The following is a 23,899-nucleotide window of genomic DNA, read 5'->3' on the forward strand; positions in this document are numbered from 1 at the left end:
GGATTGAGGGAAATAAATCCGGATTTCCCAAAATTGTGGGAAATAAATCTGAATTTCCCGGGATTGTGGGAAATAAATCTGAATTTTCCAGGATTGTGGGAAATAAATCTGAATTTCCCGGGATTGTGGGAGATAAATCCAAATTTCCAAAGATTGTGGGAAATAAATCTGAATTTTCCAGGATTGTGGGAAATAAATCAGCATTTCCCAAAATTGTGGGAAATAAATCCGAATTTCCTGGGATTTTGGGAGATAAATCTGAATTTCCCAGGATTTTGGGAAATAAATCCGCATTTCCAAAGATTGTGGGAAATAAATCTGAATTTCCTGGGATTTTGGGAAATAAATCTGAATTTTCCAGGATTTTGGGAAATAAATCCAAATTTCCAAAGATTGTGGGAAATAAATCTGAATTTCCTGGGATTTTGGGAAATAAATCTGAATTTTCCAGGATTTTGGGAAATAAATCTGAATTTCCCGAAATTGTGGGAAATAAATCTGAATTTTCCAGGATTTTGGGAAATAAATCTGAATTTCCCGGGATTTTGGGAAATAAATCTGAATTTTCCCAGGATTTTGGGAAATAAATCAGCATTTCCCAAAATTGTGGGAAATAAATCTGAATTTCCCGGGATTTTGGGAGATAAATCCAAATTTCCAAAGATTGTGGGAAATAAATCCGAATTTCCCAAAATTGTGGGAAATAAATCTGAATTTTCCAGGATTTTGGGAAATAAATCTGAATTTCCCAAAATTGTGGGAAATAAATCTGAATTTCCCGAGGATTGTGGGAAATAAATCCAAATTTCCTGGGATTTTGGGAAATAAATCTGAATTTTCCCAAAATTGTGGGAAATAAATCTGAATTTCCCGGGATTTTGGGAAATAAATCTTAATTTCACAGGGTTGTGGGAAATAAATCCAAATTTTCAGTGATTGTAGGAAATAACCTCGCATTTCCTACAATTGTGGGAATTAAATCTGAATTTCCCATGATCACGGAAAATTAATCCACATTTCTTGGGATTGACAGAAATAAATCTGAATTTTTTGGGATTGTGGGAAATAAATCCGCATTTCCTGGGATTTTGGGAAACAAGTCTGAATTTTCCGTGATTGTGGGAAATAAATCTGAATTTCCTGCAATTGTGAGAATTAAATCTGAATTTCCCAAAATTGTGGGAAATAAATCCGAATTTCCAGGGATTTTAGGAAATAAATTTAAATTTCCCAAAACTGTGGGAAATAACCCACATTTCCACATTTCCTGGGATTGTGGAAAATCAATCCACATTTCCTGGGATTTTGGCATATAAATATGCAATATTTGGGATTGTGGGAAATAACTGTAAATTTCCCAGGATTGTAGGAAATAAATCCCATATTTTTGGGGGGATTGTGGGAATTAAATCTGAATTTTCCGTGATTGTGGGAAATAAATCTGAATTTCCTGCAACTGTGAGAATTAAGTCTGAATTTCCCAAAATTGTGGGAAGTAAACCCGCATTTCCAGGGATTTTGGGAAATAAATTTAAATTTCCCAAAACTGTGGGAAATAACCCACATTTCCCGGGATTGTGGAAAATAAATCCGAATTTCCTGGGATTTTGGCATATAAATCTGCAATTTTTGGGATTGTGTGAAATAAATCCGAATTTCCCAGGATTTTGGGAAATAAATCTGAATTTCCTGCAATTGTGAGAATTAAATCTGAATTTCCCATAATTGTGGGAAATAACCCACATTTCCCGGGATTGTGGAAAATAAATCCACATTTCCCGGGATTTTGGCATATAAATCTGCAATTTTTGGGATTGTGGGAAATAACAGAATTTCCCAGGATTGTAGGAAATAAATCCCATATTTTGGGGGGGATTGTGGGAAATAAATCTGAATTTCCCAGGATTGTGGGAATTAAATCTGAATTTCCTGCAATTGTGAGAATTAAATCTGAATTTCCCAAAATTGTGGGAAGTAAACCCGCATTTCCCGGGATTTTAGGAAATAAATTTAAATTTCCCAAAATTGTGGAAAATAAATCCGAATTTCCTGGGATTTTGGCATATAAAAATTTCCCAGGATTGTAGGAAATAAATCCCATATTTTTTCAGGGGAGGGATTTTGGGGAATTAAATCCAAACTTCTCGGAATTGCGGGAAACAACCCCAAATTTCCCAGGGATCGGCGGGAGCCGTCTTTAAAGCCTCCCCCATGGAATTCCAACCGGGAAAAGCCGCCTTGCTCTCCCTCCTCTTCCTGGCCTCTCTGATCCGCCAATCCCCGGGGAAATCCCTTCCCGCCGGCTACCGGGAGCACGAGGATCCCCGGGGATCGCCGGGACTGATCCGGTGCGGCGAGTACAGCAACCAGGTGCTGCCGGACGGGCGCTGCCGCATCGTGGCCACGCTGCCGCAGGGCGACGAGCAGCGCTGCCCGGACCTGTTCCGCTGCACCGACGAGGTCTCCTACTGGCTCCACGAGAACGAGGAGCGCAAGCAGCAGATCCTGGAGCTGCGCGAGCTCATCTCCGAGCTCCAGGAGGAGCTCCGCAACCACCGGCACCGCCTCAAAGCCCTGGAGATCCAGGTGAGGTCCAAGGGGTCGTCGGGGGTTTGGTTTGTTCGGTGGGGCGGTTCTGGTTTTTGGGAATTTGGCAGGAATGGAATCTCCTCCACCTTGGATCCCTCTTAGCAGGAGCTGTGGCTCCATCCCATTCCCAAAGCCCTGGAGATACAGGTGAGGTCCAGGCCCCCCCTGTGGGGTTTGTTTCCATGGGTGGTTCCGGTTCCTGGAGTTTGGCAGGGTTGGAACTTGGATTCAAGGGTTAATTGCCTCAAAACCAATCCCCAGTCTGTGAGTTTTATCCATGGAATCTCCTTAACTTGTGGAAGAGCTGTGGATCCATCCCATTCCCAAAGCCCTGGAGATCCAGGTGAAAGTGGCGCCCATGGAGTTCATTCCGTGGGTGGTTCCAGCTCCTGGAGTTTGGCAGGGTCGGAACTTGGATTCCAGGGTTAATTGCCTCAAAAACAGTCTAAAATCCTTGAGTTTTGTCCATGGAATCCCCTCCACCTTTGGAAGGGCTGTGCATCCATCCCATTCCCAAAGCCCTGCAGATCCGTGTAAAAACGTCCCTCGGATTTATTCCATGGGCACTTCCAGTTCCAGGAATTTGGCAGGAATTTGGATCGGGAAATTCCAGGGATAATTTCCTCAACATCAATCCCAAATCCTTGAGTTCCTTCTCAGGAAAGGCTGTGGCTCCATCCCATTCCCAAGGCCCTGGAGATCCTGGTAAAAGTGGCGCCCATGGAGTTCATTCCGTGGGTGGTCCCAGCTCCTGGAATTTGGCAGGGTTGGAACTTGGATTCCAGGGATAATTTCCTCAAGAACAATCCCAAATCCTTGCATTTCACCCATGGAATCTCCTCCACCTATGGAAGGGCTGTGGCTCCATCCAATTCCCAAAGCCCGGGAGATCCAGGTCAATGTTGTGTCCCTGGGGTTTTTTTTTTCCATGGGGGATTCCGGCTCCTGGAATTTGGCAGGGTTGGAACTTGGATTCCAGGGTTAATTGCCTCAAAATCAACCCCAAATCCTTGAGTTTCACCGGTGGAATGTCCTCCACCTTTTTAAGGGTTGTGGACCCATCCCATTCCCAAAGCCCTGGAGATCCAGGTGGATGTGGAGTCCATGGGGTTTATTCCATGGGGGCTTCTGGCTCCTGGAATTTTGCAGGGTCAGAACTTGGATTCCAGGGTTAATTGCCTCAAAATCGATCCCAAATCCTTGAGTTTTATCCATGGAATCTCCTTAACTTGTGGAAGAGCTGTGGCCCCATCCCATTCCCAAAGCCCTGGAGATCCAAGTAAATGTGGCCACCTGCGGGGTTTTTTCCGTGGGTGGTTCCGGCTCCTGGAATTTGGCAGGGTCGGAACTTGGATTCCAGGGTGAATTGCCTCAAAATCAATCCCAAATTTTTGTGTTTTTTTCCGTGGAATCTCCCCCTTGGTCCTTCTGAGCAGGAGCTGTGGCTCCATCCCATTCCCAAAGCCCTGGAGATCCAGGTGAGGTCCAAGGCCGCAGCCCCATGGGGTTTGTTCTTTGGGGCAGTTCTGGTTTTTTTGGAATTTGGCAGGAATTCCTTCTCAGGAAAAGCTGTGGCTCCATCCCATTCCCAAAGCTCTGGAGATCCCAAGCAAAAGTGATGTCCACGGGGTTTATTCCGTGGGCGCTTCTGGCTCCTGGAATTTGGCAGGAATTTGGACCAGGAGCATTCCAGGGATAATTTCCTCAACATCAACCCCAAATCCTTGAGTTCCTTCTCAGGAAAGGCTGTGGCTCCATCCCATTCCCAAAGCTCTGGAGATCCCAAGTAAACGTGATGTCCATAGGGTTTATTCAATGGGTGCTTCCGGTTCCTGGAATTTGGCAGGAATTCCGGTTCCTGGAATTTGGATCAGTAGCATTCCAGGGACAATTTCCCCAACATGAATCCCAAATCCTTGATCCTTTCCAGGGATCCTTGAGTTTTATCCATGGAATCTCTTCCACCTTTGATCCTTCTTAGCAGGACCTGTGGGTCCATCCCATTCCCAAAGCTCTGGAGATCTCGGTCAATGTGGCCGCCCCATGGGGTTTATTCTGTGGGTGCTTCCGGTTCCTGGAATTTGGCAGGGTTGGAACTTGGATTCCAGGGATGATTTCCTCAAAATCAGTTTCAAATTCTTGAGTGTTATCTGTGGAATCCCCTCCTTTGGTCCTTCTTAGCAAGGGCTGTGGCTCCATCCCATTCCCAAAGCCCTGGAGATCCAGGTGAGGTCCAGGCTGCCCCGGTGGGGTTTGTTTCCGTGGGTGGTTCCGGTTCCCGGAATTTGGCAGGGTTGGAACTTGGATTCAAGGGTTAATTTCCTCAAAATCAATCCCAAATCCTTGAATTTTATCCATGGAATCTCCTTAACTTGTGGAAGAGCTGTGGCTCCATCCCATTCCCAAAGCCCTTGAGATCCAAGTAAATGTGGCCACCTGTGGGGTTTGTTCCATGGGTGGTTCTGGCTCCTGGAATTTGGCAGGGTCGGAACTTGGATTCCAGGGTTAATTGCCTCAAAATCAATCCCAAATTTTTGTGGTTTTTTTCCGTGGAATCTCCCCCTTGGTCCTTCTGAGCAGGAGCTGTGGCTCCATCCCATTCCCAAAGGCCTGGAGATCCAGGTGAGGTCCAAGGCCGCAGCCCCATGGGGTTTGTTCTTTGGGGCGGTTCTGGTTTTTTTGGAATTTGGCAGGGATTCCTTCTCAGGAAAGGCTGTGGCTCCATCCCATTCCCAAAGCTCTGGAGATCCCAAGCAAAATTGATGTCCACGGGGTTTATTCCGTGGGCGCTTCTGGCTCCTGGAGTTTGGCAGGAATTTGGACCAGGAGCATTCCAGGGATAATTTCCTCAAAACCCATCTCAAACCCTTGAGCTTTATCCATGGAACACCCTCCACCTCTGATCCTTCCTAGGAAAGGCTGTGGATCCATCCCATTCCATTTCCCACACCAGGCCTGGATTTCCGCCCATGCCATGGGTCAGGAGCATTCCCACACTCCCAACCTGCTCTTCCCTGCCCTCTCACAGAATCCTGGGAATATCAGTCTGGTTGGGATCCTCCGTGAGAATTCCAACCCCAACCATGAGAATTCCTTGGCATCTTTGACCCACCACCCCACCATCATTCCCAATCCCATTTTTCCCATATTTTTTTCCCCCCCCTGGCAGCAGGAGGAGGCGGCGGGGCGGAACCAGAGCCTGCTCCAGAGGCTGCAGGACCTGGAGCAGCATTCCCGGGAATCCAGCACGCTGCAGCACATCCAGGCCACGCTGCTCTACGACATCCAGGCGCAGATCAACAACATCTCGGCACTGGCCGACTGGGCCTGGAGGAACCCCAGCTGCCTCCACCCCGCCGACATCCGCGCCCAGCAGGAGATGCGGCATCCAGGTGGCAGTGGGAATGGGGTCGGGAATGGGGCCGGGAATGGGGCCGGGAATAGGATCGGGAATGGGATCAGGAATGGGATCGGGAATGGGATCGGGAATGGGGTCAGGAATGGGATCGGGAATGGGGTGGGGATCCCTCTCCATCCCGGTTCTGTGAAAACTTCTGTTGCTCCGTGGGTGTAGGATGCGCTCAGGATCACACCTGGAGTTTGCACAAATCCTGGCATCCAAAAAAACCCCCAAAAAATTCCCAGAAATCTGCTTTTACCATGAAAAAAATCCTTTTTTCCCGCTTTAAAATGCAACTTTTTTTTTTTTTAATTTCTCTGGTTTTAGTGATTTTATTTTTCTTTTTTTTTGGCTGGGATTTTTGGTTCTTTTCCAGGAAGAGATGCAGCATGCAGGTGGTGGGAATGGGATGGGGAATGGGATCAGGAATGGGATCAGGAATGGGGCCAGGAATGGGGTCAGGAATGGGATCGGGAATGGGATCAGGAATGGGATCGGGAATGGGGTCGGGAATGGGATGGGGATCCCTCTCCATCCCGGTTCTGTGAAGACTTCCATTGGCTTTTCCAGCTCCGTGGGTGTAGGATGCGCTCAGGATCACACCTGGAGTTTGCACAAATCCTGGCATCCAAAAAATCCCACAAAAATTCCCAGAAACGTACTTTTACCATGAAAAAAATTCCCTTTCTCCCACTTAAAAATGCAAGATTTTTTTTTAAATTTCTCTGGTTTTAGTGATTTTTTTTCTATTTCTTGTCTGGGATTTTGGTTCTTTTCCAGGAAGAGATGCAGCAGGCAGGTGGTGGGAATGGGATCGGGAATAGGATCGGGAATGGGGTCGGGAATGGGTTCAGGATTGGGATCAGGAATGGGATCGGGAATGGGATCAGGAATGGGATCGGGAATGGGGCCGGGAATGGGATCGGGAATGGGGTCAGGAATGGGATCAGGAATGGGATCGGGAATGGGGTCAGGAATGGGGTGGGGATCCTGCTCCATCCCGGTTCTGTGAAGACTTCCATGGCTTTTCCAGCTCTGTGGGTGTAGGATGTGCTCAGGATCACACCCGGAGTTTGCACAAATCCTGGCATCCAAAAAACCCCCACAAAAATTCCCAGAAATCTGCTTTTACCATGAAAAAATTCCTTTTTTCACTCTTAAAAACACAACATTTTTTAAAAATTTCTCTGGTTTTAGTGATTTTTTTTTTCTTTTTTTTTGTCTGGGATTTTGGTTCTTTTCCAGGAAGAGATGCAGCATGCAGGTGGTGGGAATGGGATCGGGAATGGGACCAGGAATGGGATTGGGAATGGGATCGGGAATGGGACCGGGAATGGGGCCGGGAATGGGGCCGGGAATGGGATGGGGATCCCGCTCCATCCCGGTTCTGTGAAAACTTCTGTTGCTCCGTGGGTGTAGGATACGCTCAGGATCACACCTGGAGTTTGCACAAATCCTGGCATCCAAAAAACCCCCACAAAAATTCCCAGAAATCTGCTTTTACCATGAAAAAATTCCTTTTTTCCCTCTTAAAAACGCAACTTTATTTTTTTTAATTTCTCTGGTTTTAGTGATTTTTTTTTCTTTTTTTTTGGCTAGGATTTTTGGTTCTTTTCCAGGAAGAGATGCAGCATGCAGGTGGTGGGAATGGGATCGGGAATGGGATCGGGAATGGGGTCGGGAATGGGATCGGGAATGGGATCGGGAATGGGGCCGGGAATGGGGCCGGGAATGGGATGGGGATCCCGCTCCATCCCGGTTCTGTGAAGACTTCCATGGCTTTTCCAGCTCTGTGGGTGTAGGATGTGCTCAGGATCACACCCGGAGTTTGCACAAATCCTGGCATCCAAAAAACCCCCACAAAAATTCCCAGAAATCTGCTTTTACCATGAAAAAATTCCTTTTTTCCCTCTTAAAAACACAACATTTTTTAAAAATTTCTCTGGTTTTAGTGATTTTTTTTTTCTTTTTTTTGGCTGGGATTTTTGGTTCTTTTCCAGGAAGAGATGCAGCATGCAGGTGGTGGGAATGGGATCGGGAATGGGGCCAGGAATGGGATCGGGAATGGGACCGGGAATGGGATCGGGAATGGGGCCGGGAATGGGGCCGGGAATGGGGTCAGGAATGGGATCGGGAGTGGGACCAGGAATGGGGCCGGGAATGAGATCAGGAATGGGATCAGGAATGGGATCAGGAATGGGATCAGGAATGGGATCAGGAATGGGATCGGGAATGAGATCGGGAATGGGGCCAGGAATGGGGCCAGGATTGGGATCAGGAATGGTGCCAGGAATGGGGCCGGGAATGGGATGGGGAATGGGATGGGGAATGGGATGGGGAATGGGATCAGGAATGGGATCAGGAATGGGATCAGGAATGGGATCGGGAATGAGATCGGGAATGGGATCGGGAATGGTGGTGGGATCCCGCTCCATCCCAGATCCGTGGGGGTTTCCATAACTTTTCCAGCTCCGTGGATGTGGGATGCGCTCAGGATCACACCTGGAGTTTGCCCAAATCCAGGGAATGTTTTCCATCCAAAAGCCGACAAAAAATCCCCAGACATTTGAAGTTTTTACCATAAAAAATTAATTTTTTCCACTTAAAACTGAACATTTTTTTGTAAATTCTCTGGTTTTAGTGAATATTTTTTTTCCAGGTTTTTGGGTATTCTCCCCAGAATAATTTCAGATTTTCCCCAGAATAATTTAAGATTTTCCCTGGAATAATTTGTGATTCTCCCCAGAACAATTTCGGATTTTCCCTGGAATAATTTCAGATTCTCCCCAGAACAAATTAAATTTTTCTTGGAATAATTTGGTATTTTCCCAGGAATCATTTTGGATTTTCTCTGGAATAATTTGAGATTCTCCCTGAAATAATTTCAGATTATCCCTGGAATAATTTGGTATTCTGCCTGGAATAATTCCGAGATTTTCCCTGGAATAATTTCGGATTTTGCTTGGAATAATTCCAAATTTTCCCAGGAATAGTTTTGAATTTTTCCTGGAATAATTTTCTATTCTCCCGGGAATAATTTCAGATTTTCCCTGGAATAATTTGAGATTCTCCCTGAAATAATTTCAGATTATCCCCAGAATAATTTGGTATTCTGCCTGGAATAATTCCGGGATTTTCCCTGGAATAATTTCGGATTTTGCTTGGAATAATTTATGATTCTCCCTGGAATAATTTCAGATTTTTCCCGGAATAATTCGTGATTCTCCCAGGAATAATTTTGAATTTTTCCTGGAATAATTTATGATTCTCCCGGGAATAATTTCAGATTTTCCCTGGAATCATTTGGGATTCTCCCTGAAATAATCTCCTCTAAGCTCTGGAAAACTCCGCAAAAATCCCCAGTGACCATTGAAACCTGCACCCTCATTGCCAAAATTTCACCCCTGAACCCCCAAATCCAGGGATTTTCTTTTCCCAACTTTTTCACATTTATGGGAAAATCCGTAACCGCGTCTCCCTTTTCCCGTTCCCGTTCCCAGAAATCAAGCACGGCCGGAATTGTCCCATCGACTGCGCTTCCGTCTACTCCAACGGGCTCCGGAGATCCGGGATTTACAGCATCCTGCCCTCCGTGCGCGGAATTCCCATCGAGGTCCTCTGCGAGATGGACACGGAAGGTCCGGAATTCCCGAGGGATTTCTTTGTTGTTGTTGTTGTTGGATCCCGGTGATTCCAGGGCTGGCTGGGAGCTGGGATGGTTCCCTAAGGCTGCCGGGGATCCGGGGGGGGTTTGGGAATTGCTCCGGTGGGAATTCCGGGGCGTCCCGGGATGATCCTGGTGGGTCTCATGCGGATATTCCGGGATTTGAGTTCAAGGCAGGCGCGGGGAATCCTAAATCCTGGAATGGTTGGGGTGGGAAAGGACCCTTAAATCTCGTCCCGTTCCAATCCCGGCGCCTCCCGCTATCCCCCAGGGTGATCCAATTTTCCTTGGATGCTCCCAGGGATCCCAGGGATTCTCTGGGAATTACAGCCCAGCCAGGAATCCCTTACCGAATCCTGAAATCCTGACCCTCTGGCCATGGTGGGAGCCATTCCCTGTCCTGGCATTCCAGGCCCTTTTCCCAAATCCCTCTCCGGCTCTCCTGGATTGGATCCATCCCCATCCTGACTCCTCTCCAGGAAGGAATTTTGGGATCCAGGGACTTCACTGGGAATTCGGGACTCCAGGAAGGGTCTCCCTTCCCTTTTCCATCCCCAAATTCCATAAAAATCCCTGGGGGTGGATCCTGAGTGTCCTTGATCCCAGAATCCCAGAATGGTTTGGGATGGGATCCATGGACCTTCAATCCCATCCCAGGAACACTTCCCATGATCCCAGGGTGATCCAAATCCACCCTTGGACAATGCCAGGGATTCTCTGGGAATTCCAGCCCAGCCGGGAATTCCTTCCCAAGATCCCAAAATCCCGAAATCCCAAAAACCCTCTGGCCATGGTGGGAGCCATTCCCTGTCCTGCCATTCCAGGCCCTTTTCCCAACTCCTCTCCAGGAAGGAATTTCGGGATCCAGGGGTTTCACTGGGAATTTGGGACTCCAGGAAGGGTCTCCCTTCTCTTTTCCATCCCCAAATTCCATAAAAATCCCTGGGGATGGATCCTGAGTGTCCTTGATCCCAGAATCCCATTGATGGTATCCATGGACCCTCAATCCCACAATCCCGGGGTGCTCCAACCATTCCTTGGACACTGCCAGGGATCCAGGGATTCTCTGGGAATTCCAGCCCAGCCCCTCCCCACCCTCCCAGCCAGGAATTCCTTCCCGAGATCCCAAAATCCCAAAATTCCCGACCCTCTGGCCATGGTGGGAGCCATTCCCTGTCCTGCCATTCCAGGCCCTTTCCCCAAACCCCTCTCCAGCTGGAGATCTGGGATTTCTCTGGGAATTCCAGCTCAGCCGGAAATCCCTTCCCAAAATCCCACCCCAGTCTCCCCATTCCCAGCGGGAAGCCATTCCCTGGCTCCTGCCCTTCCACCCATTCCTCCCAAATCCCAGAATCCCAGCCCTCCTGGACAACTCCAGGGATTCGAACTCCGCTTTTGCCCGACGGATCTGCCTGGAGCGCTCCGGGTTTCCCCCTGGATTCTCCCGTTTTCCCGGCAGGGGGAGGCTGGACCGTCATCCAGAGGCGCCAGGACGGATCCGTGGATTTCAACCGGACCTGGAACGAGTACAAGGAAGGATTCGGGGACCTCAACGGGGAATTCTGGCTGGGCAACGACAACATCCACAGGATGACCAGCCAGGGGGATTATTCCCTAAGGATCGACCTGGAGGACTGGAATAACAAACACAAACACGCCTTCTACCAGGTCTTCAGGTAAAACCCGGGATGATTCCCGGGATTCCGAACCCCCGGGAAACGGGAATTCCGTCCGGGGAAGTTTCCGGGCTGAGCCCGGCCTCTCCTTCCCTTCCCGCCTGGATTTCACCCCAAATTTGGGATGGAAGTTGGGATGGGAGTTGGATGTGAGCCAGGGAATGTGCGGCCGCGCCCGAATTCCAAATCCATGGAGGAAGGAGGTGTAGGATCCCATGGATAATCCCCGGCATTCTCCCCGGTTTTTCTGGCCCCAGCTATTGAGTGCTGAGTCAAAAATCCGAGGATTTTGAGGGATTTGTCCCAACATTCCTCAAAGGGGACTCAAAATTTTTCCCAGTTTGGAATTTTTCGTCTCCACTCAATGATTTCCTGGAATCCTTTGGAATTTCCAGCCCTTCCCCTTTTCCTGTGGTTTATTTTCCCAGCTGCATCAGCCACACCCTGGATCATTCCAGAGGCACCGGGAGTGTCGGGATTGTCCCATTCCCTGTTTCTCCTGGAAATGCTCGGGGCTCCTGAAATCCTGGAATGTTTTGGGTGGGAAGGGACATTTCCAACCTCATCACATCCCATGGGAAGGGACACCTCCCATTATCCCAGGGTGATCCCACCTTTCCTGGCACACTGCCAGGGATTCTCTGGGAATCCCAGCCCAGCCAGGAATCCCTTCCCAGGATCCCAGCATCCCAAGCTCCCCTTTCCCACTGGAAGCCATTCCCTGGCTCCTGCCCCTCCAGCCCTTGCCCCAATCCCAGCTCTCCTGGAGCCCCTTTGGGATGGGGAAGCGGCTCCAAGGATTCCCTGGATCCTCCCCTGATCCAGCTGCACATTCCCAGCTGCTCTCCCAGCCTGGCGTTGGATCCAGCCCCATCCCAAATATGGGAAGGAATTTCAGGATCCAGGGGTTTCAGTGGGAGTTCAGGACTCCAGGAAGGGTCTCCCTTCCCTTTTCCATCCCCAAATTCCATGAAAATCTCTCAGGATGGACTTTGCATGTCCTTGATCCCAGAATCCCAGAATGGTTTGGGATGGGATCCATGGACCTTCAATCCCATGATGCCAGGGACACCTCCCACCATCCCAGGGTGCTCCAAATCCACCCTTGGGCACTGCCAGGGATCCAGGGATTCTCTGGGAATCCCAGCCCAGCCGGGAATCCCTTCCCAAGATCCCACCATCCCCAGCTCCCCTTTCCCACTGGAAGCCATTCCCTGGCTCCTGCCCCTCCAGCCCTTGCCCCAATCCCAGCTCTCCTGGAGCCCCTCTGGAAAAGTCTCCAAGGATTCCCTGGATCCTATTTTTTTCCCTTGGAGCCACATCCCAAAGTATTTCTCTGCTGGGACAGAATTCCATCCCGGAGCCATCCCAGCAGCTCCAGAGGATCCCGGAACGGTTTGGGTGGGAAGGGCCCTCCAATCCCATCCCATTCCATGCCCTGCCATATCCCTGGAGCAGCCTGGGATTCTGGGAGCGTTCAGGGTTGGAATGGGATGGGCTTTAAGGTCCTTTCCCACCCAAACCATTCCACAATTCCACAATTAGTGATTCCACTAATTAACAATCTCTGGGAGGCTCCTTAAGTGGGGAGCTCCGGATAATTAATGGGATTTTCCCAAGGCTCCCACATTCCTTTGTCGTGGCTTCCCAGTCTTGCTTCACTCCCTCATCTTTGGGCTGAAAATTCAGAATTTTCACCCCGAAATTCCCAAATTCCCGACCACACCCATCCCACAGAAAGGGGAAAAACATCCTCCTCATCCTTGATTTTTCGAGGAGATAAATCCCAGCAGGGACACAGCCAGAGCAGCCCGGCCTCAGCAAATCCCAATTCCGGGCTGGAAAATGAAAATTCTGATGGAATTGTGACAATCCCAAGGAAAAAATTCCTTGGTTCCCCCCCTCCCCCCCACCGACAGCATCAAGGACGAGGAAAATTCAGAATTCAGAATATTCAGAAAATTCAGAATTCAGAATATTCAGAAAATTCAGAATTTTCATCCCGAAATTCCCAAATTCCCGACCACACCCATCCCGCAGAAAGGAAATAAAAACCTCCTCATCCTTGATTTTTCAAGGAGATAAATCCCAGCAGGGACGCAGCCAGAGCAGCCCGGCCTCAGGAAATCCCAATCCCCAGGCTGGAAAATGAAAAATTCCAACAGAATTCCAATAATCCCAAGGAAAAATTCATTTGGTTTTCCTCCCTGGCAGTATCGAGGATGAGGAAAATTCAGAATATTCAGAATATTCAGAAAATTCAGAATTTTCATCCCGAAATTCCCACACCCATCTCACAGAAAGGAAATAAAAACCTCCTCATCCTTGATTTTTCAAGGAGATCAATCCAAGCAGGGACACAGCCAGAGCAACCCCACCTCAGGAACGGAAAATTAAAATTCCGACACAATTCCAACAATCCCAAGGAAAAATTCCTTTGTTTTCCCCCCCCCCCCCCACCAGCAGCATCGAGGACGAGGAAAATTCAGAATTCAGAAAATTCAGAAAATTCAGAAAATTCAGAATTTTCATCCCAAAATTCCCAAATTCCCGACCACAGAAAGGCAATAAAGTACCCCAGGCTGGGAAATGAAAAACTGAAAATTCCGACAGAATTCCGACAATCCCAAGGAAAAATTCCTTTGTTTTCCCCCCCCCACCAGCAGCATTGTATTCAGAATATTCAGAATATTCAGAATTTTCATCCCGAAATTCTCAAATTTAGAAGGCAATAAAGTGCCCCAGGCTGGAAAATGAAAATTCCGACAGAATTCCAACAACCCCAAGGAAAAAATTCCTTTGTTTTCCCCCCCCCCCCAACTTTGGCAGCATCGAGGACGAGGAAAATTCAGAATTCAGAAAATTCAGAAAATTCAGAATTTTCATCCCGAAACTCCCAAATCCCCTCCCACAGAAAGGCAATAAAATAGCCCAGGCTCGAAAATGAAAATTCCGACAGAATTCTGACAACCCCAAGGAGAAAAATGAAAAATTCCTTTGTTTTTTTTCTCCCCCAATCCTTGGCAGCATCGAGGACGAGGAGAACTTCTACCGGCTGCACGTGGACGGGTTCAGCGGCACCGTGGAGGATTCCTTCGCTTGGTACCACGACAAGAGGAGCTTCAGCACCCCGGACTCCGGCAACGTCTGCGCCGAGATCTCCCACGGGGGCTGGTGGTACCACCAGTGCTTCTTCTCCAACCTCAACGGCGTCTACTACAAGGTGAAAGGGAGGGGATTTTGGGGAATTTTGGGGAATTTTTCCTTTTTTCCTGGTTGGAGATTTCTTTTTGCCACGCCGCCCCCCAAAAAAAAGGGATGGATGTCAAGGAAAAGCGGGATGGAGAGGGAGGGAGGGGGTTGCTCCTGGAATTGTGGAATTGTTGAGGTTGGAAAAGTTCTCCGGGGCTGGATCCAACCATTCCCAGGATTTCCGGTCCTGACACTGATCCGTGTCCTCCAAAGTCCATCCAGGAATGGGAAATCTGCCCAAAATCCACCAAAATCCAACCAAAATCCAACCAAAATCCAACCAAAATCCAACCAAACCTCCCCTGGCATGGCTGGACCCCATCCCTCATTTCCTGGGAGATCATTCTGGAATTGTTGAGGTTGGAGAAGTTCTCCGAGGCCGAATCCAAGCATTCCCAGCATTTCTGATGCTGCCACTGATCCGTGTCCTCCCAAATCCATCCAGGAATGGGAAATCAGCCTAAAATCTGCCCAAAATCTGCCCAAAATCTGCCCAAAATCCAACCAAACCTCCCCTGGCACAGCTGGATCCCATCCTTCATTTTCTGGGAGATCATCCTGGAATTGTTGAGGTTGGAAAAGTTCTCTGGGGCTGAATCCAACCATTCCCAGCATTTCCGATCCTGCCACTGATCCGTGTCCTCCCAAATCCATCCAGGAATGGGAAATCAGCCCCAAATCCAACCAAAATCCAACCAAACCGCCCCTGGCACGGCTGGATCCCATCCCTCATTCCCAAGGAGATCATTCCGGAATTGTTGAGGTTGGAGAAGTTCTCTGAGGCTGAATCCAAGCATTCCCAGCAATTCCGATCCTGACACTGATCCGTGTCCTCCCAAATCCATCCAGGAATGGGAAACCTGCCCAAAATCCAATCAAAATCCAACCAAAATCCAACCAAAATCCAACCAAACCTCCCCTGGCACGGCTGGATCCCATCCCTCATTCCCTGGGAGATCATTCCTGAATTGTTGAGATTGGAGAAGTTCTCCAAGGCCAAATCCAACCATTCCCAGGATTTCCGATGCTGACACTGATCCGTGTCCTCCCAAATCCATCCAGGAATGGGAAATCTGCCCAAAATCCAACCAAAATCCAACCAAACCACCCCTGGCACAGCTGGATCCCATCCCTCATTCCCTGGGAGATCATTCCGGAATTGTTGAGGTTGGAGAAGTTCTCCAAGGCCAAATCCAAGTGTTCCCAGCATTTCTGATCCTGCCACTGATCCGTGTCCTCCAAAGTCCATCCAGGAATGGGAAATCTGCCCAAAATCTGCCCAAAATCCAGCCAAACCTCCCCTGGCATGGCTGGACCCCATCCCTCATTCCCAAGGAGATCATTCCGGAATTGTTGAGGTTGGAAAAGTTCTCCAAGGCCAAATCCAAGTGTTCCCAGCATTTCCGATGCTGCCACTGATCCGTGTCCTCCCAAGTCCATCCAGGAATGGGAAATCTGCCCCAAATCCAACCAAAATCCAACCAAACCTCCCCTGGCACAGCCGGATCCCATCCCTCATTTCCTGGGAGATCATTCCGGAATTGTTGAGGTTGGATAAGTTCTCCGAGGCTGAATCCAAGCATTCCCAGCATTTCTGATGCTGCCACTGATCCGTGTCCTCCCAAATCCATCCAGGAATGGGAAATCAGCCTAAAATCTGCCCAAAATCTGCCCAAAATCTGCCCAAAATCCAACCAAACCTCCCCTGGCACAGCTGGATCCCATCCTTCATTTTCTGGGAGATCATCCTGGAATTGCTGAGGTTGGAAAAGTTCTCCGGGGCTGAATCCAACCATTCCCAGCATTTCCGATGCTGACACTGATCCATGTCCTCCCAAATCCATCCAGGAATGGGAAATCTGCCCAAAATCTGCCCAAAATCCAACCAAAATCCAACCAAAATCCAGCCAAGCCTCCCCTGGCACGGCTGGATCCCATCCCTCATTTTCTGGGAGATCATTCCGGAATTGTTGAGATTGGAGAAGTTCCTCGAGGCTGGATCCAACCATTCCCAGGATTTCCGATCCTGCCACTGATCCGTGTCCTCCAAAGTCCATCCAGGAATGGGAAATCAGCCTAAAATCTGCCCAAAATCTGCCCAAAATCCAACCAAAAATCCAACCAAACCTCCCCTGGCATGGCTGGATCCCATCCCTCATTCCCAAGGAGATCATTCCTGAATTGTTGAGGTTGGAAAAGTTCTCTGGGGCTGAATCCAAGCATTCCCAGCATTTCCAGTCCTGACACTGATCCGTGTCCTCCCAAATCCATCCAGGAATGGGAAATCAGCCTAAAATCTGCCCAAAATCTGCCCAAAATCCAACCAAAAATCCACCCAAACCTCCCCTGGCACGGCTGGATCCCATCCCTCATTCCCAAGGAGATCATTCCTGAATTGTTGAGGTTGGAAAAGTTCTCCGAGGCTGAATCCAAGCATTCCCAGCATTTCTGATGCTGCCACTGATCTGTGTCCTCCCAAATCCATCCAGGAATGGGAAATCTGCCCAAAATCCAACCAAAATCCAACCAAAATCCAACCAAAATCCAGCCAAGCCTCCCCTGGCACGGCTGGATCCCATCCCTCATTTTCTGGGAGATCATTCCGGAATTGTTGAGATTGGAGAAGTTCCTCGAGGCTGGATCCAACCATTCCCAGGATTTCCGATCCTGCCACTGATCCGTGTCCTCCAAAGTCCATCCAGGAATGGGAAATCAGCCTAAAATCTGCCCAAAATCTGCCCAAAATCCAACCAAAAATCCAACCAAACCTCCCCTGGCATGGCTGGATCCCATCCCTCATTCCCAAGGAGATCATTCCTGAATTGTTGAGGTTGGAAAAGTTCTCTGGGGCTGAATCCAAGCATTCCCAGCATTTCCAGTCCTGACACTGATCCGTGTCCTCCCAAATCCATCCAGGAATGGGAAATCAGCCTAAAATCTGCCCAAAATCTGCCCAAAATCCAACCAAAAATCCACCCAAACCTCCCCTGGCACGGCTGGATCCCATCCCTCATTCCCAAGGAGATCATTCCTGAATTGTTGAGGTTGGAAAAGTTCTCCGAGGCTGAATCCAAGCATTCCCAGCATTTCTGATGCTGCCACTGATCTGTGTCCTCCCAAATCCATCCAGGAATGGGAAATCTGCCCCAAATCCAACCAAAATCCAACCAAAATCCAACCAAAATCCAACCAAAATCCAACCAAACCTCCCCTGGCACAGCCGGATCCCGTCCCTTATTCCCTGGGAGATCATTCCTGAATTGTTGAGATTGGAGAAGTTCTCCAAGGCCAAATCCAAGTGTTCCTAGCATTTCCGATGCTGACACTGATCCGTGTCCTCCAAAGTCCATCCAGGAATGGGAAATCTGCCCAAAATCCACCAAAATCCAGCCAAACCTCCCCTGGCATGGCTGGATCCCATCCCTCATTCCCAAGGAGATCATTCCGGAATTGTTGAGGTTGGAGAAGTTCTCCGGGGCTGAATCCAACCATTCCCAGGATTTCCGGTCCTGCTCCTGTATTTCCAAGAGGTTGTTTTATCCATGATCCCATCCCAAAATGCTTCCAAGTGTTTTCCACTTATAGTGGTTTTGGTTCGTTACTTTAATTAATATTAATTAATTTAATTTTGTTAAATTAAAGTTGTAATTTTGTTCAGTTATGTTAATTAAATTAATTTAATTTTTCATTATTTTTTCAATTTTGAGATTTCTTAAATAATGTGTTGATGAGTGGGTTTGGTGTTATTATTATTATTATTATTATTATTATTATTATTATTATTTAACAATATTATTATTATTTTAACAATATTATTATGTATCATAATAAAATTAATTAATATAATAATATTGATAAATATTATTAATAATACCATTAGTATAGTATATAATACTATATATTAGTATATATTAGTATATTAGTATATATATTAATATATATACTGTATATTAATATTAATATATTTTGATATTAATATTATTAATATATTAATAATAATATTAATGTATAGTATATATTAATATTATAATATTAATATTATAAAATTTTTAATAGTATTATAGTTATTTTATATTATAATGTTACTATTATATTATTATAATGTATAACAGTATTATTATTTTGTATTTTATAATTATTATATATTTATAGATTCATATAATTTATATAAATCTATAAATATATAAAATCTATAAAATCTATAAAATATATAAATATATATAAAATACATAAAATATATAAAATATATACAAATGTTTAGAAATATAGAAATAATAAATATTATTGTTAATAATAATTATTATAATTACTATGAATTATATATTATTTTATATTATAATTATAATGGATTTAATTTTTGTCGTGACCCAGGATTAGGAGAAAGGTAAAGTCGATTTAAACCTTTAAAAGGCTACAAACCAGCATTTTATTAAAAGCAATTAAATTTTTAAAAACCGAGTAAGAATCAAACCAAATTATTTTATTCTTTACCGATTATGTTGTTTCTATGATTTTGTTAATATGTCTGTATTTTGGGGTTGGTTTTTTTGCCGTATTTTGGATTTTTTTGTTGTATTTTGGGGTTGTTTTGTGTTTTTTTTTTTACCTGATCTCCTTTCCCTGCTCCCCCCGCAGGGCGGCCGCTATTCCATCAAGAACCGGAGGCTGCTGGGCCCGGACGGGATCGTGTGGTACTCCTGGAAGGACACGGACTACTATTCCCTGCGCAAGGTGGTGATGATGATCCGGCCCCGCGCCTTCCGGCCCCGCCTCTCCCCGTGACGCCCGCCCGGGACCTGCCCCGGCTTCGCCTCCCACGGGATGGCGGGAAGGGAGGGCCGGGAATGGCGCCGGGAAGTGGATTCAGGATGGGCCAAGCTGGTGCCGTTGGGTTTTGTGGGAATGGGATTCAGCGGGGATCCAACAGGGAATTGATCCCAGGGATCTCCTGGGAATGTGGAGGTGGTTCCTGGGAAGGGAATAGATCCAACAGGGATCCAGCATGGAAGCGATCTGAGACCTCCAGTGTGGGAGATCTCCTGCGAATGTGGAGGTGATTCCTGGGAAGGGAATGGATCCAACCAGGACCCAAATCTCTTGGGAATGTGGAGGTGATTCCTGGGGAAGGAATGGATCCAACCAGAATCCAACCGGGAATTGATCCGAGTGCTCCAACATGGGAGATCTCCTGGGAATGTGGAGGTGATTCCTGGGGAAGGAGTGGATCCAACCGGAATCCAACAGGGAATTGATCTAAGTCCTCCAATGTGGGAGATCTCCTGGGAAGGTGGAGATGATTGGGAAGGGAATGGATCCAACCAGGACCCAAATCTCCTGGGAATGTGGAGGTGGTTCCTGGGAAGGGAATGGATGCAACAGGGATCCAGCATGGAAGCGATCCGAGTCCTCCAATGAGGGAGATCTCCTGGGAATTTGGAGGTGATTCCGGATCCAATCAGGATCCAATGGGGAATTGATCCAACGTGGGACATGTCCTGGGAATGTGGATCCAACCAGGACCCAAATCTCCTGGGAATGTGGAGGTGATTCCTGGGAAGGGCATTCCCAAGACTAAATCCAGCCTGGAAAGGAATGCATCCAATCAGGATCCAAATCTGGGAATGTGGAGGTGATTCCTGGGAAGGGAATGGATCCAACTGGGATCCAACGGGGAATTGATCCAAGTGCTCCAACATGGGAGATCTCCTGGGAAGGTGGAGGTGATTCCTGGGAAGGGAATGGATCCAACTGGGATCCAACGGGGAATTGATCCGAGTCCTCCAATGTGGGAGATCTCCTGGGAATTTGAAGGGAATGGATCCAACTGGGAAGGGAAGGGAATGGATCTGAATCTTCCAACATGGGACAACTCCTGGGAATGTGGAGGTGATTCCTGGGAAGGGAATGGATCCAGCTGGCATCCAACGGGAAATTGATCCGAGTGCTCCAGTGTGGGAGATCTCCTGGGAATGGGGAAGGGAATGGATGCAGCCAGGATCCAACCGGGAATTGATCCCAGGGATCCAACGTGGGAGATCTCCTGGGAATGTGGAGGTGGTTCCTGGGAAGGGAATGGATGCAACAGGGATCCAGCATGGAAGCGATCCAAGACATCCAATGTGGGAGATCTCCTGGGAATTTGGAGGTGATTCTGGATCCAGTCAGGATCCAATGGGGAATTGATCCAACGTGGGACATGTCCTGGGAATGTGGATCCAAGCAGGACCCAAATCTCCCGGGAATGTGGAGGTGATTCCTGGGAAGGGCATTCCCAAGACTAAATCCAGCTTGGAAGAGAATGCATCCAATCAGGATCCAAATCTGGGAATGTGGAGGTGATTCCTGGGGAAGGAATGGATCCAACCAGAATCCAACCGGGAATTGATCCCAGGGATCCAACATGGGACATCTCCTGGGAAGGTGGAGGTGATTCCTGGGAAGGGAATGGATCCAACCGGGATCCAACAGGGAATCGATCCGAGTCCTCCAATGTGGGAGATCTCCTGGGAATTTGAAGGGAATGGATCCAAACGAGATCTAACGGGAAATCGATCCGAGTGCTCCAACATAGGAGATCTCCTGGGAATGTGGGGATGGTTCTTGGGAAGAGAATGGATCCAACGGGGAATTGATCTGAGTGCTCCAGTGTGGGAGATCTCCTGGGAATGTGGAGGTGATTCCTGGGAAGAGAATGGATCCAATAGGGAATTGATTCGAGTCCTCCAGTCTGGGAGATCTCCTGGGAATGTGGAGGTGGTTCTGGGGAAGGGAATGGATCCAGTCAGGATCCAAATCTCCTGGGAATGTGGAGGTGATTCCTGGGAAGGGAATGGATCCAATGGGGAATCGATCCGAGTGCTCCAGTGTGGGAGATCTCCTGGGAATGTGGAGGTGATTCCTGGGAAGGGAATGGATCCAATGGGGAATCAATCCAAGTGCTCCAGTGTGGGAGATCTCCTGGGAATGTGGAGGTGATTCCCGGGAAGGGCATTCCCAAGACTAAATCCAGGATTTCGGGCGCTGGGAATCAGCTCCGGGCTGATCCGTGTGGAGTTCCGTGCCCGCCAACCCAATGGAATTTCCCAAGGGAAGCAATGGAAGCGCTCCTGGGGGGGTTTTCCCCGTGGGATTTGATGGAGCAGATTTTATTCCTGAGGATTTGCATCCCGTTTCCGAAGATCCCGAAGATCCACAGCCGCGGGGATGCAGGGAATCCGCTCCGAGGGAAACTGGGAGATCCAGGGTTCATTCCCAGAGATGGAATCACAGGAAAACGAGGAAGGATTGCGTTCCACACCCTTGGGAATAAAAATATTCCAAATGCAAGGATTCCAAAGCAAAAAAAAAAAACCAAAAAACCAAACTGGGAAGTTTTTCCATTTCTTCTTCCATTTTCCCCATTTTTTTCCACTGCCTTACTCTGGATAATTAGAATTGATTTGGCTAATTTGAATAATTAATTTTAATTTTTCCATGGGTACTTCCAGCCGGAAACCCTCCTTTTTTCCTGGCTTTGCCTTTTCCCAGGATCTGGATTTGGAATCTGGGACTCGGCTCCGCCCTCCATGCACTTGGTGATGAATATTTAATTTAATTTAATTTAATTTAATTTAATTTAATTTAATTTATATTGAACTCAATTAATATTTAATTAAATGACCTTTTTTCCTATTCCATGTTTTCTGAGGAGGGAAAAATGGATTTATCCCTTCCAACCACTCCCTTCCCTCTTGGTGCTCTCCTTGTGGATTCTTTCTGATATTCCGGACTCTGTTTTCCCTGGAATGTCGTTTTTTATGGATAAATCCATGGAAAAGTTGCCTTCCAAGCAACCCGCGAATAAATAATTCCCAGAGAATGAACCAATCTTTTTTGGCTCCTGGTTTTCCTTGGAAAAGTTTCCAAGGGTGCGAGGTATTCCCAAGATTCTCCTGGATGTGTTTTGGATCTGAACGTTCCCATTGGATCACCAGCCAAAATTCCATGATCCTTCCTGGATAAGCAATACCCTGCTAAGGGATTAATGAATCACTTAATAAGCAGAAGCTTAATTAATTAATTAATTAATGATCCCATTACTGCTTTTATCCCAGGTGCAAATTCCTCCCTTTTATTCCAGGAGGATCCAGGAAATCCTTGGACCCAGAGGGGCTCCAGGAGAGCTGGGATTGGGGCAAGGGCTGGAGGGAGCCAGGGAATGGCTTCCAATGGGAAAGGGGAGCTTGGGATGCTGGGATCCTGGGAAGGGATTCCTGGCTGGGCTGGGATTCCCAGAGAATCCCTGGATCCCTGGCAGTGTCCCAGGGTGGATTTGGATCACCCTGGGATGGTGGGAAGTGTCCCTGGGATCATGGGATTGAAGGTCCATGGATCCCATCCCAAACCATTCCGGGATTCTGGGATCAAGGACACTCAGGATCCATCCTGAGGGATTTTTATGGAATTCGGGGATGGAAAAGGGAAGGGAGACCCGTCCCGGAGTCCTGAATTCCCAGTGAAGCCCCTGGATCCCGAAATTCCTTCTCAAGGAGGCGTCGGGATGGGGCTGGATCCAATGCCAGGCTGGGAGAGCAGCTGGGAATGTGCAGCTGGATCAGGGAAGGATCCAGGGAATCCTTGGAGCCGCTTCCCCATCCCAAAGGGGCTCCAGGAGAGCTGGGATTGGGGCAAGGGCTGGAGGGGCAGGAGCCAGGGAATGGCTTCCAGTGGGAAAGGGGAGCTTGGGATGGTGGGATCCTGGGAAGGGATTCCTGGCTGGGCTGGGATTCCCAGAGAATCCCTGGCAGCGCCCAAGGAAAGGTGGGATCACCCTGGGATAATGGAAGGCATCAATGGGAGAAAAAGAATTCCCCAAATCCTCATTCCTCCGGATTCCCAAGGCCGTGGAATGGGATCGTCCTGGAATCCTGGAGTGGTTTGGGTGGGAGGGGACCTCAAAGCCCGTCCCATGCCACGGACAGGGACACCTCCCACCATCCCGGGTTTTTCAGGAAGTGTGGATGGATCCATGTCCTCTTTTCCTGCCCCCACTTGGACACCACGGGAATCCCAGCTACATCCACAGGGAAGCCCAAACCCTTTTCCCTGGATTTGTCTGATCCCACACCCATGGGAATCACCCATCCTCAAAGATTCCCAGGATCAGGGAGGATCCTGGGATCTCCTTATCCCGGATCAGAGAGGATTGGACACTTTGGACCCTCTGGAATGCTGCTCCTGAATTTTGTTCCCATTTTCTGGTGGAAAAAAGATGGGAGAGGAACATTCCCATTGCTTCCTCCGTGGAGCTGGAGCAGGAATTCCCAGGATTTCCTCCTG

The 23,899-nt window shown here is 47.9% G+C and overlaps 1 protein-coding gene across 1 annotated transcript; it reads left to right on the forward strand.

The window, feature by feature from the left end:
* Positions 1 to 1,890: 1,890 nt before the first annotated feature.
* On the forward strand, positions 1,891 to 22,437 carry LOC139584906 (fibrinogen-like protein 1). The gene is made up of 6 exons (XM_071417255.1): positions 1,891 to 2,586; positions 5,759 to 5,981; positions 9,490 to 9,627; positions 11,113 to 11,329; positions 14,357 to 14,552; positions 19,217 to 22,437. The coding sequence occupies exons 1-6, from the start codon at positions 2,212 to 2,214 to the stop codon at positions 19,361 to 19,363; spliced, it is 1,296 nt and encodes a 431-aa protein (XP_071273356.1). The 5' UTR covers positions 1,891 to 2,211; the 3' UTR covers positions 19,364 to 22,437.
* The last annotated feature ends 1,462 nt before the right edge of the window (positions 22,438 to 23,899 follow it).

The sequence above is a fragment of the Agelaius tricolor genome, unplaced genomic scaffold, assembly GCF_023055355.1.
Source record: "Agelaius tricolor isolate 1412-34295 unplaced genomic scaffold, bAgeTri1.0.p SCAF_68, whole genome shotgun sequence".
Classification (NCBI taxonomy): Eukaryota; Metazoa; Chordata; class Aves; order Passeriformes; family Icteridae; genus Agelaius; species Agelaius tricolor.